The 19,127-nt window shown below is 49.6% G+C and overlaps 1 protein-coding gene across 1 annotated transcript in view; it reads right to left on the reverse strand.

The window, feature by feature from the left end:
- GABBR2 (gamma-aminobutyric acid type B receptor subunit 2) overlaps positions 1–19,127 on the reverse strand; it is a 489,886-nt gene that overhangs the window by 19,341 nt on the left and 451,418 nt on the right. The window contains exons 14-17 of the mRNA XM_077309699.1: positions 13,507–13,617; positions 2,878–3,102; positions 1,893–2,075; positions 327–456 (exon numbers count right to left, since the gene is read on the reverse strand). Of these exons, the coding sequence (XP_077165814.1) occupies positions 327–456; positions 1,893–2,075; positions 2,878–3,102; positions 13,507–13,617 (649 nt within the window). The remainder of the gene's footprint in view (positions 1–326; positions 457–1,892; positions 2,076–2,877; positions 3,103–13,506; positions 13,618–19,127) is intronic.

Here is a 19,127-nt window from a genome sequence, read left to right on the forward strand (position 1 = left end):
GGATCAACACTGAACCAACGAGCCAGAGAACCAGTGCAGAACCAAGGGAATCCCAGCAGAAGCATGGAACACTGTGGCAAGCCAAACACATGAAAAGTACAATTCAAGAATCCAAGGCAATGTCAAACCAGAGAACCTTTCAAGCCAAATGTGTGGGAAATGTTGCTCCACTCTTGGAGAACGATGAGAACCCCTGCATTGTGGACAGACTGCCAGGTTGGCCCCCGCAGGTGGCCCCGGCGTGGCTCTTCCAGCTGCCTCCTTGCTCACAGGAGGGCACCGGCACGGCACTCCCTGCAAACGGGGACCTGGTGGGGACTGCTTACTTGTGTTTTCTGAAAAGTTGCCTAGATTGAGAATGTCGTTGAGCTCCTGATAGTGGTTCTGTTTAATGTACGTTGTCTTCTCAGGAGTGTCCTGAAGCTGCATCGTAACTTCTTCTAAAGATTTGTCCAGCTGTTAAAAAAAGAAAAACACATCGGAAAAACATCCATTTTTTGCCATCTCTTTATGCACCCGAGGCTGGAATCCCCACCCCCAATGACACCAATCACGTGCAGTTTTGGGCCTACATTTCCCAGAGACAGAGGTGTTTCATAAGCAGAGGATGCTATTAAAAGATAACCCAGAAGAATTCTTTTAACTCTAATATTTATGGAACCAGGTAGCTGATGTGTGCTCCTGATTTGGCCTAGATATATCAAAAGCAATGACATTTTGCATTCAGGTGCAAGTTGTAGTTAAAATGGATTATGGTGATCTAGAAATGAGTTTTGACCTTTTGATTAACTTTATTTTCATGTTTTTTTATTCATTTGTTAAATATTGCAGGGGTTTCTGTTTTATGCGAACCGCCCTGAGCCTTCAGGGAGGGCAGTATATAAATATAATAAATAAATAAATAAATTCAAAATATTGAGAATTGTTATTGAATTGCCTTCTGTTTGTGCATATTCAATGTAATGGTTATCTGAATCCTATTGCTGGTGTTTGTAGTTATACACAGTGGCTTTTGCCTCCCTGTGCCACAGCATGAGCCAACTGAGGCTGGATTTCTTGGGGGGACTCTCTGCACCAAAAACCAAGCTCTAGGAGTTTCCAAACCTCAGTTCTGCCCAGGTTCAAAACTCACCAGTGTTCTGTACTGAGACCTCAAAGAAGTAACTGAGGTATATGATTTGCTGAATACTGTAAAATAATTGGCAGGAGCGAAGTGCATACTGATGTGCTCAGGAGTAATGGCAACACCCCAGGGGGTCCTTTTGGGGCCGCTCTTGCAGTTTATTTCTGACACACGTGAGATGCGCTCTCTGTGGTGTTCCTAGATATCACATATCTTAGAAGGTGGGGCTCCAGAAAGAACTATTAGACCCGTGTTTGTTGGGGCTACACCTAACAGGTTTCCCTTCACCATCCAGCTAGACTTCATCATTGTGTTTATATAAGAGTGCATTATTCAATAATATTGACCACTGAGGAAGACCCAGGAGGGTCGAAACATGTTTGGTCTATTTGTGTGCAGTTAGATCTGTAGAGTTTTTAAATATAGTTTTTACTTTGTCTTTAAACGTAATATTGGTGCACTTTAATAAATAATTGTTTAAATTTTATATTGTTTTATAGCTCAACTTTTGAGTTCCTGACTTTGCTAAGGTTGGGTTTCTGTTCCCTTTTTGGTTTTGGTTTTGCTTTTGCTCTTGCAAGCGGCCGTTGAAGTCCTGGGCTGAGTGAGTCCCGACACGATGGGGGGTCCCAGTCTCTAAAACTCTTGAAAAGTTCCGGTCAAAGAGCTACTCTGAGTTTTGGTCAGGTTCCTGGCTGCATAAAACTAGAAGTCACGTAATCTCCTTGAGACAAACTAGGCTATAACCAAAGCACGCCGTTCGAGATACCTCAGTAATTTTCATTCTCAGCTCATGGTTTTCGGACTGTAGACTTTCTAATCGAGTTGTGGCAGTCTGGTTGACACTGGTGACAGACGTTGATGTTTTTGAGTCGTCTTTCTTCTGATTTTGGGTGAACTGGAGCCCTCTGTTTCGAGTTGCAGCATCTGGGTTTGTTCTCAGCGTAATTAACTGAAAGTGTGAAAAGCAGTGGGGAAAACCTGGAGAATATTTCTCTTTTCTTTTTTCTTTTTTTAAGGAAAGGAAGATACAGTTAAATTTGCAATTCCAAGGCTTAAAGCAGTTTAAAGCAGCGTGTGTCACTTTTGGCATACAGGAGATATGGTTATTTAGCTACTTCTCAACAAATAAGTAAAAATTTCTTATCACACCATGTGACTTTCCTGGCAGGATCATGCAAATAAGCTGGTGTCACCGCTGCCCTCCCTGCAACCCAGAGTGCTGTGCCAGTGGGAAGGAGCCTTGCCCTTGTGGCCTTCCTTCTTTCTGCACCACGCTGGACTTCTCACACCACTGGAGCAGCACACAAAGTCCATCCCGCATTAGAGCCTCCGGCATCACTGATATTCTAGGGCTTCCTAGTCCCCCCCCCCCCCCCCAATTTATAATTTTAAAAATTACAATACTTTCATTCCTCCTTTTAAGGTTTTCCTTCTTCAAAACGGACACATTCAAGATAGATTCCATGGTAGTTTCCCATTCATACAGCAGTTGGGTAAGATTTTCAGCCCAAAGTCGGCAAGCTTTGCACAGGAATCCTGCTTGGCTGGACCAATGATCCGTCTGATTCAGCCTCTGCTGTCACACTAAGTGGCCCACCAGAATCCTCTGGAGACAGAGGCCCCCCTCTGCCTTTGTCCCCCCAGCATCAGCATTCAAGAGGAACTACCCCATGATTCCTCAAGAAGAGGCTTGAAGCATCCCTTAAAAATATAATGCAAGCCATAATGCAAACAGGAAATCTTCCACTTACCTTCGGAACGAAGACTAAGCAGAGGGTGATGGTGCTGCAGAATATAATCACCAGCGCCACAATGCAGAACTGCACGTTGGGCTGGTCCCGGGTGAGGAAGGAGACAGCGGCGCCAATGATGCACATGATGCCCACATTATAAACACTCATGCCAATATACTTGCTATCATTCAGAGCAGGAATGCTCACATTGCGCGTTTCCCAGGCCAAGAAGCAACCAAACAACTGCAACCATGGGGGGGGGGGGGGAGAAGGAGGAAAAATATTGAAAAGCTGAAATGATCAGTAGCGATTACATATCACACATAATTTTTATAATGCTTGAAGTCTACAAATGAAAAGAAGAAGAGTTGGTTCTTATATGCCGCTTTTCCCTACCTGAAGGAGGCTCAAAGCGGCTTCCAATCACCTTCCCTTTCCTCTCCCCACCACAGACACCCTGTGACGTGGGTGAGGCTGAGAGAGCCCTGATATCACTGCTCCGTCAGAACAGTTTTCTCAGTGCTGTGACTAGCCCAAGGTCACCCAGCTGGTTGCATGTGGGGGAGCGCAGCATCGAACCTGGCATGCCAGATTAGAAGGCCGCACTCCTAACCACTACACCAAACAGGACACGATCCAGCAAAAGTTGAGCACTTTAATATTCCACAGATCAATCATGAATTCCACATTAATCCAACTGATTAATCACGGATTACTTCGTATGAATGGGATTTGACCTAGTTTGACTATCCCCGATATTTCCAGTCCTCACCTCTGAAGGTGGGGGTGCCTGTAAAAGGCTCTTCATTGGACAGAGTGATTTGCATGAGAAAGGAGAGCCCGGTCCTGCCAGGGGGGAAAAAATCCATCCGATAGGGTGTGAACAACTGTTACCTGACTCAGATATGGCCTTCTCCTGCCAAAGCTAGCAACAGCTGAGGACTACATATTTATCAGATAACGTACGTTGACTGCATGGACTCATCGGGAGGCTGCTGCCTTGCGTGATCCCAATAGCTAGACAGTCCCTGCAGGCAACAAATGTGGCCACCTTCTCATGTGAGTAGATATCGTTGCTCAAAGGTGTCTTACCCTTCACTTGATTAATTCTGTACATGCAATCTGTTTTCTCATTTAGCTATATAAAGCAGCTAGACAAACATGCCTCATGGAGGACTTCCTAAAAGCTATACATAAGGATTCCTAAACTCCTTCATCCTAGAAATGTAAAAGAATGAGAACTATTTAACAGCCAACGTATACCTACTGATGAAAAGGGGTAAAATAAAAAGAGGGCAAGACAATCCCTTGTGATTTAGGAAAAACAATTTGACCTGGTCACATCCAGGTTTTGGAACCCAAGTAGGGTCCTGAATGGGAGAGCCCCAAGGAAGTCCAGGGGTGCTGTCAGAGGAAGGCAACGGCAAACCACCTCTGTTTATCACATGCCTGGAAAATTCTATGGGGTAAAAAAAATTCTATGGGGTCACCATAAATTGGCTGCGACTTGATGCCACTTTGCGACACACCTGTTGAGTTCTAAGAACAACCTAAGTCTTATGAAAAATCTGTACTTGGAGACCCCCTGCCTGGAGATGACGCTAACAAAGGCCTCCTTAATGCTGAAAATCCCTTTAAATAGGCAAGTGGCTCATAGCTTGAAGGACAATGAGGCTATGAGGACAGGACTACTGGGATGGATTAATAAAAGATACAGTTGAGGAACTGGCAGATAAGAATGTGTTGATAACGTTATTTATCCATGCTAGACCACAAGCCATAGAACAAGACAGACTTTTAGAATGCATTTTTTTTTTATATTTCTGTTTGCATTTGATTACATCCTCCCATAATAACGTTGTATCAAATAAAGAGCACTCTGGGCATGGCTGGGAGAGAACCTGGAAATGCAGCGGCAGGCACAGCAGGCGCACAGCACCTCTCATCTCCTCTTCTGTGCAAGTTATGTTGGGTAGAATCCTGTGGTCAAAAATACTTAAGGAGATGGAAGTCCAGAAAGAAGTGTGTGTATGTGTGTGTGTGTGGGGGGGGGGTTGGACTAGATGATCCTGGAGATCACTTTCAACTCTATGATTCAATTGTTCTAAGTTTGAGAGTTTCTCAAAATGAAATACTGAAGGCATAATCACAGACAATTCCCTTAAGAAGGAAATCTGGAAGTTACAGAAACCAGGGTGGCTCCATCAACAGCTTTCAAAAGAATCTTTAACAGGAATAAATAAAACAGTAAGCCCTAAGGGGGAGGAGGAAGGGCGGGCCCTGTCCAGGATAAAAACTCAGAGGGCCCAATCAGAAGCTGCGAGTGTCAATCCAGGGCCCAGCGGCCAATAGGGAGCCGTGCGAAGCAGCCCCATTGGCTGCTTGGCCCAGCCTTGCCTCACCCGCCCGGGGACTCGCCGTACACAAGGAGAAGCAGCCTTCCCCAGTGGTGAGTCCTCCTGCCGGCTTCCCCTCGCCCTTGCAAAAGGAGCAGGGACGCCGTGTCAAAGACGAAGCGTCCCTCCCGCCTGGGGTCCCTTCCCGATGCCCACCACGCCACCGCCGCTTCCCCGCACCCAGGCACACACACACACACACAGACACAGAAACAAACACACCCATCCTTCACAGCCAACCCCCCCCTGGCCCCACGCACGATTGCACTGCCCACACCCAGGCACACACACACAGCCACCCACCCACTGCACTCTTCCACACCTTCCCCACCCAAAACACCCACGCACACACCCCTCTCTACCCCACGCTCTTCCCCTGTCCCCTCCCCCTCCCTATTCGCCCCCCTCCCGACTCCCCCCCTTCACACACACCCCTGTCCCCTCCCATTCCACCTACCTCTCTGCCTGCCTGCCTTCCTTTCTTCCTTCTGACTTCTTGGCTTCCTCTGTTTCTCCATCTCCTTCCTGTTTCTCTGTCTCTCCCTCTCACTTGCTTCCTGTCTCTCTCCTTTACTTCCTTCCTGCCTTCCTTGCTTTCTCCCTCCAATCCATCCCTTCTACCAGCCCTTGCCCTCCTTTCTCCCTCCCATACCTCCTTTCCTCTTCTTCCTTCCTTTCCTACAGTCTGCCTCCCCATCTGCTTAGCACCCACTGTGTTTCTTCTACAGTCGGCTTGATTTCTAGTTGAGTAATAAAACAGACTCATTTAGGAAATGGAAGGAGGACATTATAACAAAGGAGGAATATAAACAATTAACCAAGGCTTGCAGGGAGTGTTAGAAAAGTTAAACCTCAGAAAAGTTAAACCTAGCAAGACATGCTCAAAACAAGAAAAAGTAAGAAAAAGAATAGGGACATGGTAGGACCACTACGGAGACCAGAAAGTGACATTGTCACAGGTGATGATGAGAAGGCTGCTCAATCCCTACATCTCCTCAGTCTGCTCTTGCAAGGGGAATCAATGTGCTCAATGTGGCAAAATCATTTCACGTGATGAGGGATGGGAGTGGTGGCCTAGGATCACTATACGAGTAGCCCATGAAAACATAGTTTCTTTAAATGAAACCAAATCCTCTGGGCCACATGGTACTAAGTGTACTAAAAGAGCTTGCAGATGCAATTTCTGAGCCTCTGTCCATTATTTTTGACCATTCTTGGAGAACAGGTGAAGAGCCAGAAGATTGGAGGCAGGCAAATGCTGTCCCCATCTTCAAGAAGGTGAGAAAGGAGGATCCAGGTAACTACCGACTCTACAGCTTGACATCTACAGCTGGCAAAATTCAATAACAACATTTGGTCCTTGAGCAGCTAAGCTGCCTGTAACCACTAAGAATCAGCATAGCATTCTCAGGAATAAATCATGTCAGACTAACCTTATCTTATTTTCTTCCTAGATAAGGGGAATGTTGTGGACATAGTTTTCCTTGATTTCAATAAGGCTTTTGATAAGGTTCCACATGATATTCTTATTGACAAGTTGGTAATATATGGTATGGATCCTAGTACTGTTAGGTGGATTGAGGACTGGTTGACGGATAATACCCAAAGGGTGCTTGTCAATGGTTTGTCATCTTCTTGGAGAGGAGGGACGAGTTGAGTCAAGAACCTGTGGTGTGGAATGTTCATTGAGTGTGGGAGAGGACTGACCTTTGGGAATTGTGGCATAGTGGTTACAGATGAGCTTTCCAGAGCCATGTCCTCAGATATGTGAAGGGAAAATCAGACTGGAGACTGTTCTTAGGGGAAGATTACATGGCAACCAATTCCCCCCAGTTCTGCGTCATTTCCCTTCTTGTGTGAATTAGGCCACATTCACCGAAATGCCCCTCTGCCGTAATACACATAGGGTAGTCACAGTACACAGGTGTCCACCCTGTTCCTTCTGTCTCCCATATTTTCACTGTTGGTAAAATGTTATGTGCCCACATGCTTCTTTCATGGTTGCTCCTTAGAAGAACGGATTTTTGTACCCTATTGCTTACTACCCAAAGGAGTCTCAAAGCGGTTTACAAACACCTTTTCCATTTGTCTCTCCACAATAGTCAACCTGTGAGGTATGTAGGGTTGTGAGAGATCTGAGAGAACTGGGAATGGGCCGCAGTAACCCAGCAGGCCTCAGACGTCTCAAAGCATTTTCCAATCATCTTCCCCTTCTCTCCCCATAGCAGACTCCCCATGAGGGAGGTGGGGTAGCGAGCCTCACAGGGAAGGTGGCAACCCTAAGAGGAAGACTGTCTGTGCACAGCAGTCTTGACCTTAGTAAGGTTTTTAATACTGTTTTTTTATTTGCCAGGCCAAGGTTATTTGCCAGTTACTATTTCAGTTACGATGTGTCTCATTTGAAGGCTGGACTCTGAGGCATTGTACGATTTTGAAGTCCCACCTCCAAACCTCCAGGAATATTTCCAACCCAGGGGTAGCCAACCTACAGGTGTGGCCTGGAGAGCTCCTGGAATTACAGCTCACCTGCAGAGTATAAAGATCAGCTCCCCAGGCAGAAAGGGCTACTTTGGACAGGGTTGTGGTAGAGAAGAAACATTTAAGGCTTCCTACACAGGTTGTTGTTGAATTGAAAGACTTGAGGCCTACTACACAGGGTTGTTGTGCAGATGAAACAGGAGACAAAAGAGCCAGCTTCCTCTGCAGAATAACGCTGTGCAGTGGCCACAAATCTGCAGAGAGTTGCAAAGAAGAAAGAGACATGGCTTGGCTGTGTCTAACTCCCGGCCAGAGCAGTATTTTAAGTGAGAAGGGGCTTTTCTGTGGCCTTCCTGTCAGGCAACTGTTTGGCAGAAGGGGAAAGTCTCCCCCCCCCTTAAAAGGAAGGCCCTCAGGCACCCCCTGCATTGCTCTTGGAAATGCCTCCCTCCCCTCAGTCAGAGGCTGTCAGAGGCTCTTTCGCAGCAGGCCTGAAGGGAGGGGGAAGGAGCGCATTCTCCAGCCTCCTGCTAGCTCTGTCAGGGCTCTGAGGCAATTTACAGTTGGACATGGCAGTCAGGACAGCCTTGGGGCGAAAAGGGCAGGCGTAGCCTGTCCAAGCCTCTGTTCTCATCCCTCTTGGCAGCCCTGCTGACCTCCTCTCCCTTTGGTGGTCAGGAGCAGACTGGCAGCCAGACTGGGCTGGGTGAATGGAATTTTGGTCTGTCCTGGTGAGGGGCCAATAGGAAGGCACTTTGCGCGCCTCCCCATTGGCTGCTTGGCCCTGGATGGACACTCAGAGGGCCCAATCAGGAGCCACTTCGCGGCTCCTGATTGGGCCCTCTGAGTTTTTATCCTGGACAGGGCCCGCCCTAACTCCTCCCCAGGTGGCCTTACTCTTTTATTTAATAGGACCCTGTCCTATTTAAAGATAGTAAGACCTTACTTGGTGTACTGTATTCAGTTTTGAGCACCACAACTGAAGAAAGATGTGGAGAAACTGGAATGTTTCCTGAGGAGGGCTACAAAGATGGTGATGGGTTTGGAGACCATGTCATATTAGGGAAGGTTGAGGGAGCTTGGTCTGTTTAGCCTGGAGAGAATATGACTAAGAGGTGATATGATAAACATCTTCAAATACTTGAAGGGCTCTCATATAGAAGTTGGAGCAGAGTTGTTTTCTGTTGCCCCAGAGGGTTGGACCATAACCTGAAATGAATTCAAAAGAATTTTCAGATAAACATCCGGAAGAAGTTCCTGACAAAGCGGTTCCTCAGTGGAACAGGCTTCCTCGGGAGGTGGTGGGTTCTCCCTCTTTGGAAGTTTTTAAGTAGGCGCTAGAACATCATCTGTCAGAAAGGCTGATCTTGAGGACAATAATGCTGGAAGAAAAAAGAGCCAGTGACAGGTGGGCTCTCTTTAAACAAGAGCTATTGCATGTTCAAGCCATGAGTATTCCAGAAAGATAGAAACATGGTAAGGGATCCAAGAAGCCTATTTGTATGAACAAAAAACTTTAGGAAGAGAGAAGGAAGAAAAAGGAAATGTTCAAGAAATTGAAGGAATGACAGAAGTGGCTGCAGCTTACTAGGCACTGTAAGTCAGCCATCAGAGAGGCCAAATCTGAGAGTGAGCTGAGACTGACCAGGGAAGCCTACTATAACAAGTTTCTGCAGATATGTGAGGAGTACACGCAAGATGAATGAGGCAATAGGCCTGCTGCTATGTAACTCTGACAAAGGACAGAGATAAAGCAGAAAGGCTCAGTACCTATTTTGCAGATGGACAACTCTAGGGATGGTAGTAGGCAAGGTAGTGAGCAGTAGGCAAAATCTGGGTGGCAGGTTGGCATGGACAGAGAGGTTATCGAGAGGCACATGGTTGCACTGGGTGAGTTCAAATTCCCTGGACCAGATGGTGTGCAACCAAATGTGCTCAAAGAACTTTCTAGAGAGGTTGCAGACCCTTTGTCCATCATCTTTAGGACTTCTTGGAGGGCTGAAGAGGTACCAGAAGACTGGAGGAGAGCAAATGTTATCCCAACCTTCAAAAAGGGAGATGACTCAGGAAACTACAGGACAGTGAGTCTGATCTCAAATGCTGGGAAGATAATGGGGCAGATTTTAATGGGCGCAATTTGCAATCATCTGAAGGACAATTTGTTGATCTGAACGGATTTGTTTCCAACAGGTCCTGCCAGACCAACCTGGTTTCCGTCTTTGACCAAGTGATGGGCTTATTAGATTATGGAAACCCAGTGGATGTTGTTTACCTGGATTTCAGTAAGGTCTTTGATAAAGTTTCCCTTGAACTTCTGATGCGTAAACTAGAGACTGGGTTTTTGGATGGTTAGGTGGATAGGGAACTGGTTAGAGATCTACAACCTAAAACGTGGTTGTAAATGGTATTTCATCATCATCATCAGAAGAAGAGTTGGCTCTTATATGCCGCTTTTCCCTACCCGAAGGAGGCTCAAAGCGGCTTCCAGTCGCCTTCCCATTCCTCTCCCCACCACAGACACCCTGTGGGGTGGGTTTGGTGGAATTCAGATTGGTTGAAGGTGAGCAGAGGAGTGCCACTGAGCACTAGGTTCTGGTACTTTTCAACATTTTTATCAATGATCTGGATGAATGGGTAGGGGGAGTCCTCATTAAATTTGCAGATGTCACCAAACTGGGAGGAATAGTGAACACCTCAGAAGATACAGAGTTCAATGAGATCTGAACATATTGGAAAAGTGGGCAAATAAGAACAAGTTGCAATTCAATAAGGAGAAGTGCAGAGTTCTACATCTGGCTCACAAAAATGAGAAGTATGCATAATGGGTTGGAGATACACTTCTGGGTAGCAGTGTGTGTGAATAAGACATTGGGTTACCTGTGGACTGTGAGCAGACAGTGTGATGCAGCATTAAAGAAGGCAAATGCAGTCATAGAATAATAGAATCTTTAACCGCTCCTGCGGAGCGGATAAAACAAAGCCCTAAGGGCTAATGGGGAGGAGTTAGGGTGGGCCCTGTCCATGATAAAAACTCAAAGTGGCTCCTGATTCGCCCCTCCGAGTGCCACTCGAGGGCCAAGGTGCCAATGCGGAGCCACACACACACGCACCCACACGCCGCAAACTACCCCCCTCGCCCCCCAAACCCTTTCCCACGCCACTGCCTCTTCAAACACCACACGCATGGAACCAACGGACACACACACACACAACTACCACTTACTACGCCCCTCGGCTCCCGGACCCCTTCCCACGCCGCCGCCGCTTCAGACACAACCCGCACGCACCCACACACATACACACACACGCACCCACCCACCACTTACTACCCCCCCTCGCCTACCGGACCCCTTTGCACGCCGCCGACACGCCCCGACGGCCACCAGCCCGCTCTTGACCCACCGCCGTCCCCACCCTTCCCACCCCCACCCCAGACCGTCCCTTTCCCCACCTGAACGCTGCTCCCCACTCCTTACCTTTGTCCCCTCCTCAGCATTGCCGCCCCTTCCCTGCAGCTCTTCTGGTGCCGCAGGTAGGCCCCGCGGCCCGCATGCCTGCTGCCACGGTGCTAGACTGAACCAGGCATGCCTGGTTCCCCTTCCCATGCCTGGTTCCCCTTCCCGGTGTTCCGACGTGGCCCCGCCCCCTCCATGCCTCTTTCCCCTCCCATGCCTCTTTGCCCCCTCCATGCGTCTTTGCACATGCGTCTGGCCCCTCCCTGTCCTCGCCGTGGACCCCTCCAAACTGAGCCGCTTCCCATCCCGCAGGACCCCCTCCTCCACGGGTCCACCTCCCCCCGCCCATGCGGGGCGGGCAGCACTCCGCCCACCCACTATTCCACTGCCTCTGCAGCCCACCCTGGCCTTCTGACGCCCCCAGGCCCATGCCCACGCCGTTGCCCATGGCGAGGATTCACCTGCCCGTGACTGCGCCGCGGGTTCCGCCTTGCCTTGCCCTGGCTCACTGCGGGGACGACTTTTGGAGCGGTGACTGCGGACCCTCGGGATAGGTGGGAGCGTGTCCCTTCAAGCCCTTCCCTTTCTCCCCTTTCAAAGCCTATTTTTATAAATGGGCTTTGAAACTAGTCATAAAATCATAGAGTTGGAAGGGACCTCATGGGTCATCTAGTCTAAAACTCCCTGCACTATGCTGTATCAACAGACACATCACATCAACATCACAAGATATTGTGGTCCCACTTTATACTGCATCAGAACGCATTTGGAGCACTGTGTGCAGTTCTGGAGACCTCACTTCAAAAGGGACATGGAGTGATGAGGATGATCCGGGGCCAGGGGACCAAGCTCTATGAGGAAAGCCTGAGAGATCTGGAAATGTTCAGCCTGGAGAAGAGGCGGTTGAGAGGGGACATGATTCTTGTCTTTAAGTATTTGAAAGGTTATCAAAGCAGGGTGCAGTTCCTGTTGGCAGCAGAGGACAGACCCTGTTCCATGCAAATTGCTACGGAATAGTTGAGCAGTGGAATCAGCTGTCTAAGGAGGTGGTGAGTTCCTGTTCAGTGGCGATGTTTAAGCAGGAGCTGGACTTTATGGTCCCCAATCGAGGGGGGGGAGGGAGAGCAGCCCTCGCTGGCGGGCGCAAACGCGCAGGCACGGAACTGCTGCACCTGTGCGTTTGAGCCTGTGGCTCCCCCTGGCTTGAGCGATTTGGCCGCCAAAGCGGCCAATCGCTCCCAGCGCAGCGAGCGCCGTGGGGGGAGGGAGGCGCGCTCCATGGCCCAGTACTGGGCTGCGGCCTGAGGGTTGGGGAAGACTAGGCTAATCTTGCCTTTAGCAGGGGGCTGAACTAAATGGCCTATCTGGCTCCTTCCAACCCCAGGATTCTATTATATGATTCTAATAGCATCCACATCTTGGCTAGATTGGGTTGTGTTTTGTCAGCCCATTTTTATGTAAAACATTTCTGTGCTGTCTAAAGTGGCAAACATCAAAACATTAAAACTGCATTTAAGAGAAATAAATAAAATAAACCATTCAACAAAATATCTGTAACCGCTCCCTAAGGGCTAAGTGGGAGGAGAAAGGGTGGGGCCTGTCCGTGATAAAAACTCGGAGGGGCCAATCAGGAGCCACAAAGCGGCTCTGAGTGCCACTTGGCCCGCCCTGGACTGGCCGTGCCACGCAGATGGTTCACCACCGGGAAAGGAGCGGTGAACCAGGGACCTTGCCTGGGGAGAGGGAGACCAGGAAAGGAGCAGGGCCGCCACGCTGAAGACCGCCGACACAGAGGCTTGTCGGGGGAGCGCCTTCCCGAGACCCCCCAATGGCCTTCAGGCAGAGACCCCGCAGGCAGTCCTTCAAGGCACAGTGGCCCCTTTGACGGCTGGAAAGGTCAAATCCAGCAGTGTCCCTAGACATCTCTTCATCCCACCCAACCCAAGTGGAAAGGATGAAAAGATACAGATGACACTCCCCCCCCCCACCTCCCGGATCTCTGTGGTTTCATGTCACTGAAATCATGGTATGTGTGGGAGAAACATAGATCTCCAAGGCCAGTGGTCACTACCTGAAAGTTGCTGGTACAAGCCAGCTGACAGGCAGCTGTTTATCAACAGTCATTCTTAAAGCAGGTTTATCAAAATACAAGGAGAACTGAGTGATAAATAGTTCAGCACCGAAAGAAGAACCCACAGTTACAAATTTGATCTTTACGAGCTGCCTCCTGCGTTTCTACTTTCTTTGAACAAAAGACCACAGTTTAATTTGAGAGGCAAGAGAGAGGTTCTTAAGCATGAGAGAGAGGACAGACTTACCATAAGTAGACCTTTGTAGGCATACACAATCCCAAGCCAAATGGTCATATGTGTATTTTCACAGTGTTCCAAAATGGGAAGAATAGAAATATCTCGGCCTGCCGGGTCTGGCTGCAGGTGGACAGAAGAACAACACAGAATGAGAATGGCTCAGGAGGTGGATTCTGTGAGCCAAACAAAGAATTCTGAAGCCCAGTTGAAGGATATCAAAAGACCAAAGAGAAATGGCAAAAAACAAACAAACAAACAAACAAAAAAACCCACAATGAGATTCCAGGTTCCTCGCGTACCAGAGGAAGCAGAGGGCCCTTCTTACAACATCAATTGTAAATCCCATGATCTTTTTCAAACCCAGTAACGGGCTGCGCATTCTCAGCTACAGCTACAGCACAGAGAAGATTTTCCTTTCATAGTACTGTTAATATATTTAAACACTAGTAGTAAAGCCCGCTGAAACAAAAATTCAGCGGGTGCTAGGGGCCTGGGGAGCTTTTTTCCTCCCCCCCCCCCGATCTGGAAAAAAGCTCCCCAGCCCCGGCGAAGGCGATCCGCGGCTCGCGGAGCCACAGATCGCCTTCCCCGAGGCTTGGGGAGCTTTTCTCCTCCCGCTCCCAATCTTCAAAACGCTCCCCAGGCCCCGGGGAAGGCCCTGGGCGGCTCAGCGAGCCGGCCAGTGGCCTCCCCGGCGTCTGGGGAGCTGTTGTCGGGTAGAGGGCAGGGGCCAGAGAGCATACCTTCGCTCTCGGCATCCAGCAGAGCAATGGCCACCGTGGACCAAAGGTAAGCTCTGGTGGGGGGTGGGGCAGGTTGGGAGGCGCTTTGTGCCTCCCAATTTGTTGTAGTCCGGGAAAACAGTCAATCAGCATCCGCGCTGTGCGTGGGTGCTGATTGGCAGTTTGGGGCTGGACTGACAAGACGCTTTGCACCTCCCGATTGGGCCCTCTGCTTGTCAGTCCAGGGGAAGGGGCCTATCGGCACCCTTCCTCATCCCGGACAGGGCCTGCCCTCGGGGCCCTTACTGTTTTATTTCTTCCGCTCTGCCAGGAGCGGTTAAAGATGCTTTACATAAGTTACCTTATAATGGCTTGTTATTAAAAGTAATAATTGCAAATTGCAGAGAGACCAGGAGGGGTGCTGTCGTTGTCGGTGGTGTCAGGGTACACCCCACCACTTTTTAAAAGGCCCCAAAATACTGACATTTCGCTGCAGTGTTAAGCAACGTCTGTGAATTCCCAGTTTTCAGTTTCTTCCCTTCCTTCGCCCCTCACTCATTCCCTCTTCCTTCCCTGACCTACTCCCTGGTCCCTCCCCCCAGACACACACACAAACACACACACACACACACACACACAAAGTCCTCTCCCCTCCCTCCTTACCTCTTCTCCCAGGAGGGCCCTGGCCTCCTCCAGCCTGGAGGGAAACCCCTGGGCCTGCCCTGGCATTGTGGCCTGTGTGCCAGTCCCCGGAGGACTGGAGGGCAGCTGCCCCACCCCCAGCAGCCACTTGGCCTGTGCCCCAGCCCCTAGAAGCCTCCCTACCACTCAGACTCCCTGTTCCATCACCTGTCCTCTCCTTCGTGATGACACCTGTCCCCCGCCGCCTCATGACGTACCCTAGCCTGGTAGCGCAGCACTGTCCTGTCTGACCACCACACTGCTCCTCCAGCAGAGCCATTAATTTGCACTTGCTGCATTTGTAAAAATGGTCCCCCTGAGGTCAAAAGACCAACATTCCGCAGATGGTGCATGTCACTACGCAACCTTCTTCAGTCTTCATGCCACTCTGATCCATCTGAACCGCTCTACAAAGAGTCCCACACTTCACTGAAACCTTCGGCTTGATCCTCAGGCGAAAAGCCAACAGCCAAGAGTCCTTTAGCTCTTGCTCTTGGCTCCTCACAGAATATTATGGTTTAATCCAGACCCCAAGAGTCTATTGGGTTTTGTTTGTATTGGTCTGGCAAGCAAGAGCCTTTTATAGCACAAAGGCCCACTCAGCAGATGGCGGAGCTAACAGTCAGCTCCTGAGTCAGTTCCTCAGATAATGCTCTCCTTCTCCCAGCTCCTCCAAAGCACAACTGGATAGGGGCGGGGCAGCAGTGCTAGTTCTTCTGAACCTGAAACCTGCTTTTGACATTGTGGATTACGAACTGTTGGTCCACCGCCTCGCTGGCACGGGGATACAGGACACAGCCTCGTGCTGCTTCTTTCTCCAGAACCGGACCCAGAGGGTTGCAGTGGGGGATGAGTTCTTGCGCTCCTACAGACTCCCTTGTGGAGTCCCTCAGGGTGTGGTCCTCTCCCCCACATTGTTTAACATCTTCATGCTCCCTCTGGCCCAGCTGGTATGGAGCTTTGGGTTGGGTTGTCATCAGTACGCTGATGACACCTAGCTCTATCTCCTCATGAACGGCCACCCGGACTCTCCCCCGGAACCATTCGCCAGATGTTTGGAAGCAGTGACAGAATGGTTCAAGCAGAGTCACCTGAAACTCAACCCCTCCAAGACGAAGGTCCTGTAGGGCAGTGGTCCCCAACCTTTTTATCACCGGGGACCACTCAACGCCGGGGACCACTCAACACCTTTTACTGAGGCCCGGTGGGGGGGGGTAGTTTACTCTCAACCACTGCCCTAGCGCTCTCTGATTGATAAGATACAGATACGCCACAACAATGAAGTGTGTTGTAAAGGGCTGGGGGGGATGAAGTAAGGGGCCGGGGGGCGGGAGAAGGCGTCCTTCGGGGCCCACCTCCAATTAGTCGAAGGACCACGTGTGGTCCGCGGCCCACAGGTTGGGGATCGCTACTGTAGGGGACAGGGTCAGGAAGCTCGACCATCCACTCTGGCAGGGGCGCAAGTTACTATCGCGTCCCAGGCCAGGAATCTGGGTGTGACTATTGATGCCTCCCTGACTATGGAGACGCAGGTCAAGAGAGTAGCTGGCCAGGCGTTTTTCCACCTTTGCTAGGCCAGACTACTAGCGCCCTACCTGTCCCCTGAACACTTGGTCACGGTGATCCATGCAACGGTCACCTCCAGAATAGATTTCTGTAACTTGCTCTATGCGGGCCTAGCCTTGTCCTCGATCCAGAGACTTCAGCTTGTGCAAAATGCAGTTGCCAGGGTCCTCACTGGCACACCTTGGAGGGCCCATATCCAGCCTGTGCTGAGGCAGCTGCATTGGTTGCCAATTGCTGTCCGGATCCAGTTTAAGGTTCTGTTTTTAACCTTTAGGGCCTTACGCGGGTAGGGACCCACATACTTGAGGGACCTCCTACTGCCCTATGTCCTCTGCAGAGCCTTACACTCTGTGGGTGAAATTTTACTGGTCTTTCTCGGCCCCAGGGAAGCGTGCCCAGCCTCAACCAGGGCCAGGGCCTATTCGGTCCTGGCCCCGACCTGGTGGAATGAGCTCCTGGGAGAGCTGCGGGCCCTGCGGGATCTTTCAGCGTTCCGCAGGGCCTGCAAAACAGAGCTCTTCCGCCAGGTTTATGGTTGAGGCTGGGGTCGGCGAGGTATATCCACTGCCCCCCCAGGGTTTTGAAGCGGACATCGTCGGGACCTCCTTCTCCACCCCTCTAGTAGTGGGGGTGGGAGTGGGGTTTTTCCTTTTCCACCATGTTGGGGGTATTCTTATGCCTTTTCATAGGGTTTTAACTGGGTTTTAAGACACTGTGACCTTCCACGAGCCACAAGGGAGTGGCGGTAAATACATTGAATAACAACAACAACAACAACAATAATAAAAGAATTCAAGATGAGAAGACTGCAAATCTACAGGGAATGGCACATAAGCAGGGAACTACTAACTTGCAAGGAAGTTCAAAAACCAAAACCATGGGGGACACAAAGGATGGATTACGATATCTCTACACCAATGCAGAGAGTATGGGAAACAAGCAGGAGGAACAGTTAATCCTAATAGAGGAAGGGCTCGCCTGCTCTTTGGGATTCCTGTATGGATCCCGTCTCTGAATAAAGAAGCTGACTGTATGTCAGCGGCCTTCTACTGCAGAATTTTAGGCTTACCGAATTTGGTATCCTATTTGACTTTATGTGCCGAGCTGGGTCTACACACTATTGAATCACGTGCTTGGATTTTATCCATCAAATATTGGCTCCATCTTTTCTTTAGCCCACCGCCAAATAGTCCCCTTGACCAAGCAGTAATATCTGGGCTCTCTCAGCCTCCCCTCCCTCACAGGGTGTCTGTTATGGAGAGAGGAAAGGGAAGGCAATGGTCAGCCATTTTGAGGCTCCTTTGGGTAGAGAAAAGCGGCATATAAGAACCAACTCTTCTTCTTCAGTAGTATCAGGGCTCTCTCAGTCTCCCCTCCCTCACAAGGTGTCTGTTGTGGAGAGAGGAAAGGGAAGGCAATGGTCTCATTGAGCAAATGTCTTGGTAGAGACAAAGTTACATTAAACATTGGGGTGTACTTATAGGGGGAACCAGGGATGGGAGGGGGGATAAATACAAGAAATGTTGGGAAGGCACAATTGCAAAAATAGGCTGACCAGATGGCCCAGTGTTTGATCTAAACTAACACCCTGTTGGGACTCCAGCGAGACAAGCAAGGTCATTCTAGCCGGAAGAGATAAGAGCACCCCGCTGAGGGCAGCTTTGGTATGCAAAGGAGGATGAACAATTCAAGGATTTACCACCCTGGGAGAAATGTAGGAGGAAAAGGAGGCATGAATTGGAATTCATGACACCAGTTCAATTTAGTCCCTGCCATCTCCACTGATTTCTATTTTGATTTTGTCCCATTTAATTTTTCCCTTTGCAACAAACATGATTAATCCGGAGTACCCTACCTATTCCCTGCAATATCCTAGAGTGGATATAACCCTCAATATTTGAAAAATCGGTGTGAAAAAGCATGAGAAAGCATGTAGAGCTCTGCATGTTCCATGCTAGCTGCTGAGCTCTGTGGTAGAGAAGCCCTGATTGGCCAAGCTTCAGTTCCTCGTTCTCAGGCTGCAAGCTTGCCTTAAAGGGGAAGCCCTAACTTGTCTCAGCAGAGGCTCTAGAAGCCCTAACCTCTCTCGGTACAGATTTGCCTCTTTTTTCTCCCTCTTCTGCTGTCTCCAAACCTCTCCTCCCCCCCGCCCCCTTCAAGAAAAGAAAGTGCCTCCTGCTGCACTTGGCTCCCCCCTCCCCTTCTGAGCTTCCCTAACCACATGCAGAACACTTTTCTGTTTCAATGTGGGGTGGAGAGAGGAAGACCTGAGTTCAAATTTATCTGCACAACAACCCTGTGCAGTAGGCCTCAAGTCTTTCAATTCAACAACTACCTGTGTGGGAAGCCTTAAATGTTTCTTCTCTATCGCAACCCTATCCAAAGTAGCCCTTTCTGCCTGGGGAGCTGATCTTTATACTCTGCAGGTGAGCTGTAATTCCAGGAGCTCTTCAGGCCCCACTTGGAGGTTGGCTACCCCTGGGTTGGAAATATTCCTGGAGGTGGGACTTCAAAATCGTACAATGCCTCAGAGTCCAGCCTTCAAGGAGCCATTTTTGCCTGCACTTGGTAGGGAGTGGTGCAGGTGCGTCCCTCCTGGGCTATGGGCTATGGCCAGCCCTTACCAGCAACTGTTTGTATTCTGGGGCACAGACAGGCAGA

This window comes from Paroedura picta, chromosome 14, assembly GCF_049243985.1.
Source record: "Paroedura picta isolate Pp20150507F chromosome 14, Ppicta_v3.0, whole genome shotgun sequence".
Taxonomy (NCBI): domain Eukaryota; kingdom Metazoa; phylum Chordata; class Lepidosauria; order Squamata; family Gekkonidae; genus Paroedura; species Paroedura picta.